General features: G+C 34.0%; 1 protein-coding gene across 4 annotated transcripts in view; it reads left to right on the forward strand.

Annotated features, from left to right (window-relative positions):
* The window catches only part of LOC106068275 (dynein axonemal heavy chain 8-like), a 124,255-nt gene that overhangs the window by 15,419 nt on the left and 92,573 nt on the right, over positions 1–16,263 (forward strand). For all 4 annotated transcript variants that reach the window (XM_056006295.1, XM_056006296.1, XM_056006297.1 and 1 more), the window contains exons 7-17: positions 744–1,034; positions 2,100–2,207; positions 3,686–3,798; positions 5,730–5,865; positions 6,874–7,071; positions 8,602–8,678; positions 10,823–10,916; positions 12,368–12,487; positions 13,303–13,441; positions 14,352–14,539; positions 15,630–15,710. In XM_056006295.1, coding sequence (XP_055862270.1) covers positions 744–1,034; positions 2,100–2,207; positions 3,686–3,798; positions 5,730–5,865; positions 6,874–7,071; positions 8,602–8,678; positions 10,823–10,916; positions 12,368–12,487; positions 13,303–13,441; positions 14,352–14,539; positions 15,630–15,710 — 1,545 coding nt within the window. The remainder of the gene's footprint in view (positions 1–743; positions 1,035–2,099; positions 2,208–3,685; positions 3,799–5,729; positions 5,866–6,873; positions 7,072–8,601; positions 8,679–10,822; positions 10,917–12,367; positions 12,488–13,302; positions 13,442–14,351; positions 14,540–15,629; positions 15,711–16,263) is intronic.

The raw sequence follows: 16,263 nt of genomic DNA on the forward strand, positions 1-16,263 counted from the left end.
ATCTCTATCTCTTTCATCTCTATCTCTATCATCTCTATCTCTATTATCTCTATCTCTATCATCTCTATCTCTATCATCTCTATCTCTATCATCTCTATCCTCTATCATCTCTATCCTCTATCATCTCTATCTCTATCATCTCTATCTCTATCATCTCTATCTCTATCATCTCTATCCTCTATCATCTCTATCTATCATCTCTATCTATCCTCTCTATCTATCCTCTATCCTCTCTATTTATCCTCTATCCTCTATTCTCTATCATCTATATATATATATATATATATATATATATATATATATATATATATATTGCTGTAACTTAGCCAACAGCGAGCTCAAAGAACCTCAGCGAAAGGAGTATATAAAAACACTAGTTTAATAATAGAACAACAGTAGTTTGATAACAAATATTCAACCATCTTTGAGTTCCTCTATCTTTTAGGGTGTCTCTATCCTGTGTCTCATAGTGCACAGTCTCGCACCTAATGACAGTGCGCAATGTAGGGTCATAACAATATATATATATATAATATATACAGATATCTAGTAACAAAAATCTGTCTGCTCTCTTATAAGTGTATGCTACTTTTAAAAGGGTGTCAATGGACATGAGGCTATACCTTGTAGGTTTATCCCTCTTGAAATATGACATATTCTTATGTGCCTTATTTTTATAATATCTATAAAAGAATACTGTTTATAATGTTATTATTAAAGCTTTATTTACATCCAATGTTCAGATGTTGCTTCAAGCTTCCAGTATACAAAGAGAAGCTGATGATAATGGCCCAATCAAAGAGCTTGAATTCTGGCTACAGAGGTCAGCCCAATTCGGCTATCTGGTGCAACAGATCCGCTCACAGCGGGCGCGAATGGTGTTCCATCTTCTCTACATCAGCAAGTCTCCAATCATGGCCAGATGGAGAGAGCTAGATATGAAAGTGACAGACCAATCCAATGAGGCCAGGGACAATGCCAAGTACCTATACATACTTGAGAAGTACTGTGAGCCTCTTTATAGGTGTCAGCCTGTGAGTACTGTCACTGTCAACTCTTTAAAAGTGTCAGCCTGTGAGTACTTTTACCATCAACTCTTAAAAGGTATCACTCTGTGAGTACCATCACTATCAACTCTTTAAAGGTTTCAGCCTGCGAGTACTGTCAGTATCAACTGTTTAAAAGTGTCAGTCTCTGAATACTGTCACTATCAATTATTAAAAGGTGTCATCCTGTGAGTACTCTCAATATCAACTCTTTATTTAAAAGTGTCAGCCTGTGAGTACTGTCACTATCAACTCTTTAAAAGTGTCAGCATGTCAGTACTGCAAGCTTGATGTCATCATCATCATCATGTGTTTAGTTGTTCTAATTTGAGCATTGACTTTCTAGCACTGTTTCCCTATCCTAAAAAATATCTTACAGAATGTCCAACTTTGACTAGCTCATACACATATAGCTCATACACATATAACTCATACACATATAGCTCATACACATATAGCTCATACACATATAACTCATACACATATAGCTCATACACATATAGCTCATACACATATAGCTCATACACATATAGCTCATACACATATAACTCATACACATATAACTCATACACATATAGCTCATACACATATAGCTCATACACATATAAGTATGTATGAAACATCCTCAACTCATTTTCTTTTTTACTTTTTACTAATTTTTATATTTGCTACATTAAGAGAATAAGTTTTAAGTATTTTAGTAAATGGAATTAAAAAGAAACAACTCATAATGAACTGATGGGTCTAGAATTCAAATCCAGGTGTAGACTGGGATTTTGGAAAACCCTTGAGTCATTTCTTATCTAATGGGTCCCTGACATATTATATATGTTTGGGAAGTTAAGGCAGTTGGGTGTTGTGTTGGCCATATGACAACCTTGTGGACCATCAGCCATAGAAAGAGAAGAGCTTTTCATTGTCTTCTCCCATAAATCCAATTACCTGAAACAGTAGCTTTAGTTACTTTTACTTTTTTTTATTATAATAATTTTTTATTTTAAATTATCTTTTAACTTTCCCTTAAAAAAAACTACTTTTTTTTTTTTTTTAAAGCAAAATTTGATTGAAAACATATCAGGATTAATAGGAGCCATCAGATTAATTTACAATTATTCCCACTACTATACCAGTCCAGACACAGTGTCCAGAATATTTGTCAAGGTGAGTATTATTTGTTAAGAAGCATATTGTTAATGTAGGCAACTTTTCTCAATATTTTCTCTAGAAAATGTGTATTATCTCAGTGTAAACTATATATAGTATTCTATAGATATGATTCTAAAGTTTACACTCTTCTATCAATAGATGGTAATGATTGCAATCTATTTTGCATATTTTGATTTAATATATTTATATTTATATTTAGAAAAAGCTACTTAGAATAATTATCTTGCATTGTATAATCAGATATAATGACAAGCTGTTTGATTTGTGAAATCTATTAATGTGTTGTTTTTTTTTTGTGGATTGGCTCTGGGGGTGGGTTGGTGAAGGAAAATGAATACACATTTAAAGTTATGTTTTAGTCATCAGAAATTCATATCAAATTTATCTACATTTTAAAATAATATTGACAATCATTATTATACCAACCTAAATCTAATAATATAATTAAAATACCTTATAATAATAATAATATATCAAACCAAAGCATTGCTGTAATTATTTCTGAAAAACTAACATCAACCTCAAACTGCACAAAACTGGTATCTATCTAGTCTTTTTTCTTATTTAGCATTAGTTTAACATCAAGTGTAAAAATTGAGTGTATGTCAATGTAAATCTCTTAATAGACATTAACACTTGGTTAAGTCTAGGCTAATAACATTCTTTTTTTTTAATCAGGATATTGTGATAACAATATGATAATGTCAAAGCCTAAATTTTTTAGATTTGTAGATGAGAACATTTTACTCTCAAAGTTGTGTTGCTGTGTTAAAACCACCAAAAAAAAGTTAAATTATATAATTTATAACGGCCACCCGCTCCATCAGAACTATGTCAGGTCGTCGCGAAGTGGGCGACTTCTGTCAATCAAAACAATACAAAAACTCGTTCATACCTCACTCGGTCAGACTATCACCGCCACTCATTGATCAGGGAACATGAAATGCACCAAGATACCTGTGTGTAGTTGCTGAATGAACTCTTTATGTTGTGTCTGTTGTATTTATGTGTATTTTTCTGTTGTGTTGTCTTTATATGAGAAAAGAGTCCTTGTAATCACAACAAATTTCCATAAGGATCAATAAAGCAGTCTTAGTCTTAGTCTTAGTCTTATTTTATTAATATTATGTATTACGTTTTGCTGAAATGGGCTCACAAAACAATTTGGACCAGAGCATATAGCATGAAAAATGCCCTGTATAAAAGTAATTTAAAAAAAAAACATATTTGAGTTAATGCCACACCATGGTCTAAATGATTCAGATGTTTCATTAACTATATATACTGAAACGCTTTATCAAAAGGATTGCAAAATATTGTCAACATCTTAAGAATTGTAGTACACGTAAACTGTATATATATATATACACACACACATAACACATATATGCATTTATAAATCACCATTCAAATCTACTGTTTATAATTAGCCTACTATTTGTTTATCTGTTTGTTTCCCAACACCATTTCAGATCACTAATCAGATAGTGACTGCATGTAAGAACTATATTTCTGATGATGGCTTTACAAAACTGTGGGACTTACCAAAACAAGATCTGCAGAATAGAATCAAGGATTGTCTGAAGTAGGTCTTTCTTTAAGTATCTCTTGGAAATAATGAACAAAAAATTCTTTGTACAAGCAAAAGACAAAATTTTATGAGTACCAATAAATAGAATTAAAGGCACATTCCTTGTTCCATATGCTAGGACATTTTGTACAAATGCTCCTTCTCCCCTAGTGCTATTAGAGCATGGAATGGGTTGCCTGAGCCAGCCAGGAAAACCGGTGACTTGGCATGACTAGATGCATAGACGCGTAGGACATAATCATCTTCTTTTTGAAGTAATGTCTCTATTATATAAGATAAGATAAAAACTATTATTCTAGATAATGTAAATACTCTTTATTTGAATCAATTTAGGTAGAAATAATTTTACAAGGTTTAATATGCATTTATCATTAAATTACGTAGTGTGAGTGTACAGATTGGAAGACCAAACAACAGTACAATTACAGAGACTTAATTCCAATGCTTTTTTTGTGACAGTACACACCGGTACAGTGTACCGGCACCTTTTTCAATGTGGGGAAAAAAACTATTACTTTTTAAAAATTTTAACATTTATTATTAATTTATTAATAGTTAACTTTAAGGTAATCTATCACTTAGTACCAGCACCTATTTTTTTACAAAAAAGCACTGCTTAATTCCATAAGGTTGTTATTGCTGGAAGTGGAAATGAATATAAGCACTCCAATACCTATAAAATGCTTCAATAGCCTCTGACAACCAGTTCAACTCCTAGCCTTCACATATGGCTTAGATATTGGGTCCTGGGGAACTGTCATCACTAACAGGAAAAGGGGCAGGTTCATTCATAATTTAACAAGAAAAAATGTATTGTACACTATATATGGAAAATAATTTAACCCAGAAATATTTATTTCATACACCATATACCACAGCTCAATGCATAGTGTGGACATTTTTCGCACAATTGGTCTACTGTACAACAAAATTTTGTTGTGGTTAGGATTGATGTAGATGTCAAGAATGAGCTGAGCATGAATAAAGATGTGCACCTAACTATCTTGGTTAAATGTGTAAATTATCATTTGTATTAACAATCAGTAAAGTCAAACTCTACATTAGTTGGAAGTCACATTACTTTTTATAAAAGGATACTAAACCTCTAATGTTTCTTTAAGGTAGAGTATTGATGTTCTGCTGAAAGACTTCGGTTAATAGTAAAAAAAGAGGACATTATTATGTCTAGTCGTCAGTCAATATAACATTTTTTTCTTCTAATCTTGCATGGCATAAAGTATAGCAAAATTAATTTTGATTACTTTTTAATTATGAAAGTCAGTATTTGTCTTTTTGTCTTATTAACATAGCTAATAGTTGATGTAAAAATGGTTTCTATGTATTATAATAACAGGAACCATAAAAAGGAACAATTTTTTAAATAACCAAAACACTACCATTTTTTCTATTCAAACAGCTTTTAAGTTATATGGAAAATCCACAATTACAGCCTAGCATTATATATGGTCTAGTGTTTTCATCATGGCATTTTAATATAAAGAAGTACACACTATATATTTTGGTATTTATTTACATTGGGTCTCTAATTTAATTTTTTTTCTCTGCAATATAAAAATATGGTAATCAAGACAAATTATTAAAAATACATTGGGCTGCATCTGCTATTGGGATTACAGAACATATTTTAAAGCAAAAAATTTCATAAACCACATAGGATAATAATCTAGTTTAAAGGAGTCTTATTACTGTTTTGTCACTTTTAGATGCAAAACCTTGTCTACTGGGTGTTAGATAAAAATTTTGGCATCTGCCCATCTTTGTCAGATGTCTCATTGCAAGCTACGTATATTAAAACAACACAAATGTTTGATTGCAAACTGTTCCAGATTTACATTGACACATGCATATGTTTGATTGCAGACTGTTCCAGATATACATTGACACATGCATATGTTTAATTGCAGACTGTTCCAGACATACATTGACACATACAAAGCAACTAAAAAGAAAATTGCCATTGAGAAGAATGAGCGACCTTTTGATTTCTCAGAAATGTACATATTTGGGAAAATCTTTGTTTTTCAAGCAAGACTGGAGCAGGTAATATGCTGGCTTAGTAAATAAAACTAACAGTACTTGCTTGCCATTGCTTCTGTCTGCCTGTTAGAATGAGCCTTAGTAAAGCCTTGGTGCTCTATCCATTGCTTCTGTCTGCCTGTTAGAATGAGCCTTGGTGAAACCTTCATGCTCTTTCCATTTCTTCTGTCTGCCTATTAGAATGAGCCTAGGTAAAGCCTTGGTGCTCTATCCTCTGCTTCTGTCTGCCTGTTAGAATGAGCCTTGGTGAAGCCTTGATGCTCTATCCACTGCTTCTGTCTGCCTGTTAGAATGAGCCTTGGTAAAGCCTTGATGCTCTATCCATTGCTTCTGTCTGCCTGTTAGAATGAGCCTTGGTAAAGCTTTGATGCTCTATCCATTGCTTCTGTCTGCCTGTTTAGAATGAGCCTTGGTGAAGCCTTGATGCTCTATCCACTGCTTTTGTCTGCCTGTTAGAATGAGCCTTGGTGAAGCCTTGATGCTCTATCCAATGCTTCTGTATGCCTGTTAGAATTAGCCTTGGTGAAGCCTTGATACTCCATCCACTGCTTCTGTCTGCCTGTTAGAATGAGCCTTGGTGAAGCCTTGATGCTCTTTCCATTGCTTCTGTCTGTCTGTTAGAGTGAACCTTGGTGAAGCCTCTCATGGATGTCCCTGCTGTTTTCTTTGTCCATCTTCAGCTTCCTTTCCTTCATCTTTTAGGGATGCAGGAGCTATCCATTCTGCATACATGGCTGCTCATTGCAAATTGTGTGGATTCTTTTCAGGCCTGCTTTGTAGAAACATGTTCATTGCACTGGCCACATGTCATATATATCCTTATCTATTTGGCTAAACTAATGAATTTAACACCATTTGCCCAATGTGCTCAATAGTCTCCATTGCATCATTCTTTTCTTTTTTAACGTTACTTTTGACATATTTTTTAATTCCAAAAAGTAAAGATAGACTTGTGTTGTTTTTTTTGTAAAATACTCTTATGATATTAGTGTTTCCTTTGAAATCCACCAGATATTAAATCTGTTTGACAATGTGACTACCTTCAGTGTTCTGGAGGTGTCAAGAATCGAAGGATTGGATACTTATGCTAATAAATACAACACCTTATTTAATAATCTGAAGAAAAAAGGCCATGACCTTCTCAACCACAAAAACCCAGCCTTTGAGGAAGACTTTGAGAGGTTTCTGGATAATGTTGAGGACTTAAAGGTAAATAGCTACATCATACTGTTATACTAAGTTTATACACAGACAAAACATTGCTCATGGAGGTGCATTGGCTGAGTGGTTAAGCACTTGGCTTCTGAACCAGGGGTCCCGGGTTCAAATCCTGGTGAAGACTGGGATTTTTAATTTCAGGATCTTTGGGTGCCTCACAGTCCACTCAGCTGACAATAGTTGGGGAATAGTAAAGGCGGTTGGTCGTTGTGCTGGCCAACTGACACCCTTGTTAACCTTAGGCCACAGAAACAGATGAGAAGAAGATGATTAAATCTGAGTTTTTAGACCTGTCAAAATTTCAAAGAACTTATAGCAGAAGAAAGGGCATGCCAGCTCAGTGGTTAAAAGTTAGCTTCCAAACGGAGGAGTATCAGGCTCAAATCTCAGTGATGACTGGGATTTTAAATTTCAGAATTTTTAAGATGCCCTAGCTTTACCCAACTCTGAGTACCTGACATTAGTTGGAGAAAATAAAGTCTTATCAGGATATTGTGATAAAAATATGATCATGTCAAAACCTAAGGGCATTGTGATGTTTATGTAGCTCATGAAAAAAGTTTTTAGATTGGTAGATAACATTTTACTCTCAAAGATTTGTTGCTGTGTTAAAAAAAAATAAAAAAAATTATATAATGTTTTATTAATTACATGTATTAATTTTTGCTGAAATTACTTTTTTTTATATGAATCAAACAGAATAATTGTGGGATGTGTGGATGAGTAGTATACACCATTTGGCTACCTATCAAAGGGCTTGAGTTGTGTTTGCTGAGTGCTTAAAGACAGCCCAGAAACCTTCTCCCAGATATCCCCTCCCCCATGGGCTCACAAAAGAAAATGGACCAAAGCATAAAGCATGAAAGATGTGCTGTATAAAAGTAATTTTTAAAAAACGTAATTGAGTTAATGCAATGCCTTGTTTTAAATGATTCAGATCTTTCATTAACTATATATGTGCTGGCCACATGACATACTCCTTCACTGTTGGCCCTAGAAGCAGATAACCTTTGCATCATCTGTCCTATTGATCCCAAGGTCTGAAAAAGGGTACTTTACTTTAGTCTTTATAGAAGAGAAAAAGGTTGCTGAGTGATAAGTTTCTTTGCTTCCAAACTGAGGGGTATTGGGTTAAAAGAGGTATTTTGACATCACTGGCTTTGACATAACAAGCTTTATTTTTTTTTTCCTTTCTTAACACTGCATGAAGCTACTTGTAATTGTATTTGTTATAAATAGCTTCACGGCTAGGTTACCTTTGCAATGTTCATTCCTGAATGTGACAATAGACATCAGTCTAAGAAAGTGTAGCTTTTAAAGAGAAACCTTGTTTAAATTTAGGATTGATTAGAGATCTCTAGTTAGTTAAAAATGTTAATTCTGAAAAGAAATTTCAATATTATTTATAATTGAATGATCTCAATTTAATTAATTCCAAGAGTTGGGACCACACAAATTTGACTGAACTTGTAACTGATTGCATGTTTATAACTATCATAATTGTGTTGTTGTTTTTTTCAGACCCAAATTGCAAAGTTCATGGTTAATCATATCAGGAATATTAAAGGAAGTTTAAACAAACTGATTATAACTAGAAAGTAAGTATCTTTCATATTTTTTTTTTTTTTGGTTTTGAAGCCCTGCTTTAAAGATCTTATAATAATAAAAAACAACAACATTCCTTTAAGATAATGATGAGATACATCCTTCACCTTGAAGTATATATGTTGAGGAAGTATATGTGTTGAGGAAGTATATATGTTGATGAAGTATATGTGTAGAGAAAGTATATGTGTTGAGGAAGTATATGTGTTGAGGAAGTATATGTGTTGAGGAAGTATATGTACTGAGGAAGTATGTGTGTTGAGGAAGTATATATACTGAGGAAGTATATGTGTTGAGGAAGTATATGTGTTGAGGAAGTATATGTACTGAGGAAGTATGTGTGTTGAGGAAGTATATGTACTGAGGAAGTATATATGTTGATAAAGTATATATGTTGTGTTGATATCTGAATCAAGTTCTTACCATCCAACTATCCAAAGTCTATGTTTTATTTGAAAAGGAGGAGAAAATTTTATTATCCTTTACTAGCTGATACCTTGTTTCATTCAAATGGGCAAATTTTCCCATTGAAAGAAATTAAGTTTCAAAGTTTCTAGGTTTTATTTTGGTGTTAACATCCTTCAATAGAATAGCCCACATCAGAGACCTTATCTTATAAATTTTATAAATTACACATGTTACTTCAAAAGAGATACACATGTTCATATGTCAATCTAGTCATGCATGATAATCAGTGACTTAATTTTGTTAGTTTTCTTGGCTGATTCGGGCAACCCATTCCATGTTCTAATAGCAATAGGGAAGAAGGAGCACTTCGAAGATTGGTTCTAGCATACATCATACATGGGGCTCATTAGCATACATCACACAGGAGGGGCTCATTAGCATACATCATACAGGAAGGGCTCTTTAGCATGCATCATACAGGAAGGGCTCATTTGCCTTGGCTAGTTACTCACTTTAGAGAAGGAAAACTCTGAATTCAAACCTCTGCTGCCTTGCTCAAACTTGGAATTATGAGGACCGTTAGGCAGTTTGCAGCCAAAACCTGGAAGAGCTTGCAATGCCACTGATCCCAACCTGTATCAGCACTTGCATTCCCTTAGATCCATCCGCTGCATGGAGAGGTGGAGCTGCTTTGTGTGTGACGTCAGTCTGATCATAGCTAATGACCAGGCATTAATGAAGTCATTTTGAGACTGAAGGATGCCATAGATAGACATCACACATTTCTTAGGAACATGAATTCTAGTAACCCTTAAGAAAATACATACATCTGCCTTCCTCCTCTCCTGGAACAATCTGATAGTGACACTGCCATCCATATTTTACCCCCCCCCCCCTCCTTTTTAACCATACATTCTGCGTTGCATCATACATACACAGTTTGATTTTGGTCCATAAGATTAAAATACCTTTACTTTGTCTCCTTCTATGGAACCGGCTGAGAGGAAGTGCTGTTATCGCTCTGTACATTGCAGCTCATCAGTTGTAGCCCATAAGAGAAAAACGAAGCCTTCTTTTTATTCATATCCACGCTTCTTTGACCCCCCCCCCCCAGTTATAGATCTCAAGATAAAATACCTTTGCTTTGATTCCTTCAATTGGATGTTCCTTTCTCATTATGTCCCCATTGTTTCCCTCCCCCACACTGTCACACTTTCATTAACTCTTTCTCTCCGTAATTATTTTTCTAAGTTTCGAATGAATTCTTCCTTTTACCCATTTACTATTTCACTACCCTGTTATGAATAATCTTCAATAGCTTTGTCGTTTGTTATTAGAAAATGTTTTATTTGGTATAGAATTAAAGGGGAATGCATGCCATTAAGTCTATAAAATTAAACTTTAATTTCATTTAATGAGGTCAAATCAACGTTGGTATCGTCAATTAGGAGAGAAAGAGTTAAGTCCCTTTTTAAAAAAAGAGAAATAAGCCTTTAATAATTTTATAAAGTGTTTTCATTGTGTTGTTCATTGTTGCATCATGATATAAAAGAAAGAAAAAACTACAGGAATAAGAAATGAAATCTTGTGACGTAAAAAATGTAGAATAGCTTTGCTATTCCATTGACATTTTAAGGGGGAAAAATGGTTTGAAATAAAGGATTAGAATTTTTTTAATATCCAGATGATCATATGTGCCAACTCTACTGTCATTATTGTTTTGTTTCAGTTTTGAGTTATTGAAGCTTAGCTTTTTGGACACTGAATGTGAATACTCTAATATTTTAACTTTTTATGGCGAAGAGCTTGATGCTATAATGCAGGTGATGATGTACCATTGTCTATTTTAAACAATTTTATGAAATTAATAGACCACTTAGTGTCATTAAAGTTGGAGAACAAAGATATTTTATTGTAATAATTTTGCAAATTGAGAATAAAAAAAGTATATTCAATTTATGAATTTAGGGAAAAGTTGAGCAATTGTACAGTTGGTTAGCTTTAGTCAGTAGTAATTGTAAAAATTAATTTAGAGAATGTAATAGTTATAAGTACATCATACTTATAAAAAAAAACACACAAATATTTTTTAAGCTATTGAAACATAAATATATTTTTTAGCTACAAATTATTATTGCTGGCTCCTTTAATGTTTTGTTGGTCATGTCCCCTTTAATTATTGATTTTTAAACTATATCTAATTTATAATCAATATGCATCTAAGATTTAAGTGTTAAGAAAATAGATTTATTTATTTACATAAAAAATGGTGGCCTGGTCGTGCACTATGTGCACTGGACTGTTGTTTGGTTGTCTCGATGGTCCCAGTTCATACACCACCCACTGCTTTTCCCCATTTCCCTGTGGGAGGTTTGGGCTTGAATGTAGATTATCTTCAGCTCTGAAGGAACACCAGAAAACATTTTTTCAAACAAAAGAAAACAAACATACACCAAAATAAAATTTGAAAAAGTTGGAATATTTTGAAAACTTTTGGACGGCTGCCTGGTCATGTGGTATATGTTCTGGACAGTCATCTTGATCGTCCCCCAAGTTCCAACCCTGTCCAGTGGTGTAGCTAGGGGAGGGGAACTCCATATTTGAAATTCCACCTGTGCCCCCTGAAAGGGAACCCTAAATAAATGTCCTGAAATTTAACATTAAATATTAAATATTATGCCACTGCCATGTAATCTTGCTATTCATGTGGAGTCAAAATACTAGACAACATTGATCTAGATGATGTTAATAGATGAGTTTGCTGCACAGAAAGCACGACGAGGCGATTTGAATAGAAATTTGTCACTTGTGTATTATCAGGCCAATAAACAATGGTATTATTCATTAGTTTCCCTTTCAGACCATGTAATCTGTAGGGCAGATAATGTAAAGGTCATCTGTTTCTATGGCCAACGGTTACGAGGGCTCATGTGGCCAGCAAATGAGCAAGCGCCTTTACTTTTCCCCAACTAATGTCAGGTACCCATTAGAGCTAAGAGGCGCCCAAAGATCAAGAGATTTAAATTCCCAGTCTTCACAAGGATTTCAACATCAAACCCCAGTTCCAAAGCCGCTTTACCGCTCAGCCACCACACCAACAAACTCTAATGGGTGCCTGACTTTTGTTGGGAAAAGTAAAGGTGTTTGGTCGCTGCGCTGGCCACATCATATCCTGCTCGTTAACCATTGGCCGAAGAAACAGATGACCTTAACATCATCAATCGGCTGTTTATCACATTCATGACTTTATATTAGTTTCCTGTGTGATTGACAGATGTATGATAGAGAGAAAGACGATCCTCAAGTACAAAGAAATATGCCGCCCATAGCTGGAAGGATCTCATTTCTAAGACAAATTTTGAGCCATATTGCTGAGCCCATATTTCTTTTACAGGTAATATTACAGTAAAAAAAAATTCTTCTGTATATTTTTAAGATTCACAGACACAACTTTTGAAATACAAATGATTAGAATGTATTTGTTGCCTTAATAATAGAACACTTTATAAAGGCTGGAAAGGGAAGGGGACTCTGACTGAGGCTCTAGCAATAAATTTCTGGTGACAGATTTGATCAGGGCAATTCTAGCTTTCCTTTATCCTCAAATCTGACCTGATATATTTTGTTGGTGAATATCAAAAGTTGGTATGACAGTTAGTATGATAATCATATAAAACATTGCCTGCTTTTAACTGTGATCTTTTCTTTTTGTTGACAGGTATCTTTCTTGAAATAGTTCTCTAATATTTATTTTCAAATGTTTTCAAAATAAACATTAGAAGTTGGCTTATTATTCAAATTGAAATTTTTTAAAAAGCAGACAAATCAGGTTTGGTTAGTCTTTGTATCAAAGTGTATCACTGCATGATAGAAATACATCACTAACATTCTATCTGATTTGTCATGATAGAAATACATCCCTATCATTCTATCTGATGTGTCATGATAGAAATGCATTCCTATCATTCTATCTGTTGTGTCATAAAAGAAATACATCCCTATCATTCTGTTTGATGTGTCATGACAGAAATACATCTCTAACATTCTATCTGATGTGTTATGATAGAAATAAATCTCTAACATTCTATCTGGTGTCTCATGATAGAAATACATCCTTAAACATTCTTTCTGTTGTGTCATGATAGAAATAAATCTCTAACATTCTCTCTGGTGTCTCATGATAACATTCTTTCTGTTGTGTCATAACAGAAATACAGCCCCTGTGTCCTGAAGACAAAACCAGGAAAGAAGATCACATACCGCTACAATAAATTTGTGATCCTGCTTGTAAAGACAGAGGTCATGTTGCATATCATGTGGTTTAGATCAGTCCCTGAAATAGATTACAGTAAGTTCCCTTTGTGTCTGTTATATTCACAATACCATCAGGCTTGATATTTTGTTTTCAGGAGTAGAAATCTCAAATGGTTAAATGATAGAGTTAGATGCATTGTTGTTTTTAATAATTCTTCAGAAGTCCTGCTAGACAGCATTGATGTCAGCAGGTAGGGATAAAACTCAGGTCACCATGAAGACTTCAAGAAGCATACCACACAGCCAGGCAACTGCCCTGGGGCAAGCTAAAGGAGGGTTGGCCTTGGCTAGATGTTGGTATAATAATTAATTTATTACAACAACAATTAGTGCCACTTCAAATAATCTTGTGTTTCATCTTTAGATCCTTTTTTACAAAGCAATATCAACTCACTCTGTCTTTCTGGTAAGATTTGTGTACATGTCATGCTATTTCTCCCACACTCATTCTTGGATAAGTGAAAACTTTACACAAGTATGTGTTGTACCTAACAAAACGAGAATCAAACAAAAATTAACCAATTGGTTATTTAATTATTGGTAATTAATTATCTTGGTTGGTATTGGAAAAAGGACATAAATGCTACTTTTTGTGAGATGGGCTGTATATGTGGTTATCTTTCTTATTAAATTTTGTACACATTTTTTTCCCACTTCCTGTTCTCGGATAAAATTGAAATCTTGCATAATTATTCATTGTCAATGACAACACATGAATAAAAAAAAAAAATCAATCTATCAGTGGTATTTAATTACTTTGTTTTATATTTTACAAAGTTAGCTTATTCCTGCAGTATTGAGATATATGGCAGTGATTTTGCATCTCCCCCCCCCCCTTAAATTAGCTTTCTTTTTTAAAACTGTTTTTAATATATTTTTTTTTAAATACTAAATGCTTACCAATAACTTGCACTCATGTGACTTATAATGGAATTTCTCTACAGATCTGCAAGTTCCATTACTGATAAAAAACCAAAGCATCAAAGAATATGTTATCAATTTTGATTTTGCCATACTGGAAGTATTGAAAGAGGCTTTCTACATGGTCAAACTTGGACTCCATGTCCCCAGAAATGTCATCAGGCTGATTTTTGTGAGAAATAAGATATCCTCTATATACTTCATGCTAATGGTAAGTTAGGGGTCATGGTGACCGAGTGGTAGAGCACTACAGGAGGAATCTCATGGTTCAAATCCTGGTGAAGACTTGAATTTTGATTTCAGGTATTTTTAGGATGCCTCAAGTACACCCAATTTTAATGGGTATTTGACATTAGTTGGGGAAAAAAAACTGTGGTGTGTCATTGTCCTGGCCACCTGACATCTTTGTTAACCATCAGCCATAGATGGTCATTGTCCTGGCCACCTGACACCTTTGTTAACCATCAGCCATCGAGACAGATTACCTTAACTTCTGCTGCTTTATAGACCACAAGGTCTGGAAGAGTTATTTCACTTTACTTAATAATAATTGAATAGAGATTTTAAAAAAAGTGCACTATAACAAACACATTGTCATAATTTTATGGAGTGGATCTACAACAGATGGAACGACTCTTGCAGTGTGATGATTGAAGTGTGCACTGCTTTGAAAGTTGAACATTTGCTCTTGAAGACTTGGAGAGTTTTAAAGGAATAATGCCTCTTAGGGTGCTAAAAACAGTCAGTTCTGCTGCTTTCCAGTACAAGTAAATTAATTTTTAAATAAATTTTATAACATAGTTCATGAACCAGGTAAGATGTCCAGCTTCTGTTTCCATAAGTCATTAAGATATCCAGCTTCTGTTTCCATAAGTCATTAAGGTGTCCAGCTTCTGTTTCCACAAGTCATTAAGGTATCCAGCTTCTGTTTCCACAAGTCATTAAGGTGTCCAGCCATAACACACAAAAAAAACCCAATCACAAATTAAAAAACAAATTATGGAAAATACTTTTACTAGGATACAATTTCAAAGTGCTTGGTTCATCAACCAATCAATTCATTGTTCGGTTTCTTTCTCTTACCCTATATTTGTCCATAGTAACAATGTACAGTCATCCTTTTTTTGGATATGTACATTTCAGTGACAGCAATATCTTTGGATCAAGATACCAGTTATTTCTTCCCTTGTCAGCACAAAGAAGAGAAGTCCAAAGAGAAATAAACACTGCGTAGCTTTCAAAAAAAATATTAAAAAGCTGAAAATACTGTTACAAATTGTTTTTTTTACTATGTTGTACAGGAACTGCTGGCTGAATTGAAGGAGATTAAATCCATGATTCCAGACTTATTTTTGCCTCTGATGATGCCATCAATCTACAAGGTAGCCTAATTAGTTTTTTGGTGTTAATTATAGTTTTATTTGTTCTTGTGTGAAACCTGTAGGTCCTACAGAACTAGCTTATTGTAAAGTTATCTTTGTGTTAGTTAAGTTATTATCTATCCAGCACTGAAAATGTGTACACCATTGGAAAAGATAATTTTTTACATCAAGGATTTTATCAAAATGTTTTGATTTTAGTTATTGTTTGAGTAATGAACAAAAACTAGGTACTATTTTTTTCAATGTTTCAATTGAGCCTATGAATAAACATGACATGTAGCAAGTAATAATAACAGCATTAATAAGGTGTCAAGGTTATTGTGAGAAGAAGGGTGAAGGGAATATCGCGAAACATAGATAAAACCCGAGGAGGACTCAAGTCACTGACCCCATCACCAAGCAGCGACAAGGTATCAACATCCACTTTCACTATCCAGCTCTCCGAAATATAGAGTGGTGATGATGTGGGATGAAATAACATTACTCGTTTGAAAGCTCTTTTTTTTTTTTTTTGTTCATCTGCATGGAGAGGGGGGAACTGCTGTATGGGCGA

The sequence above is a fragment of the Biomphalaria glabrata genome, chromosome 12, assembly GCF_947242115.1.
Source record: "Biomphalaria glabrata chromosome 12, xgBioGlab47.1, whole genome shotgun sequence".
Classification (NCBI taxonomy): domain Eukaryota; kingdom Metazoa; phylum Mollusca; class Gastropoda; family Planorbidae; genus Biomphalaria; species Biomphalaria glabrata.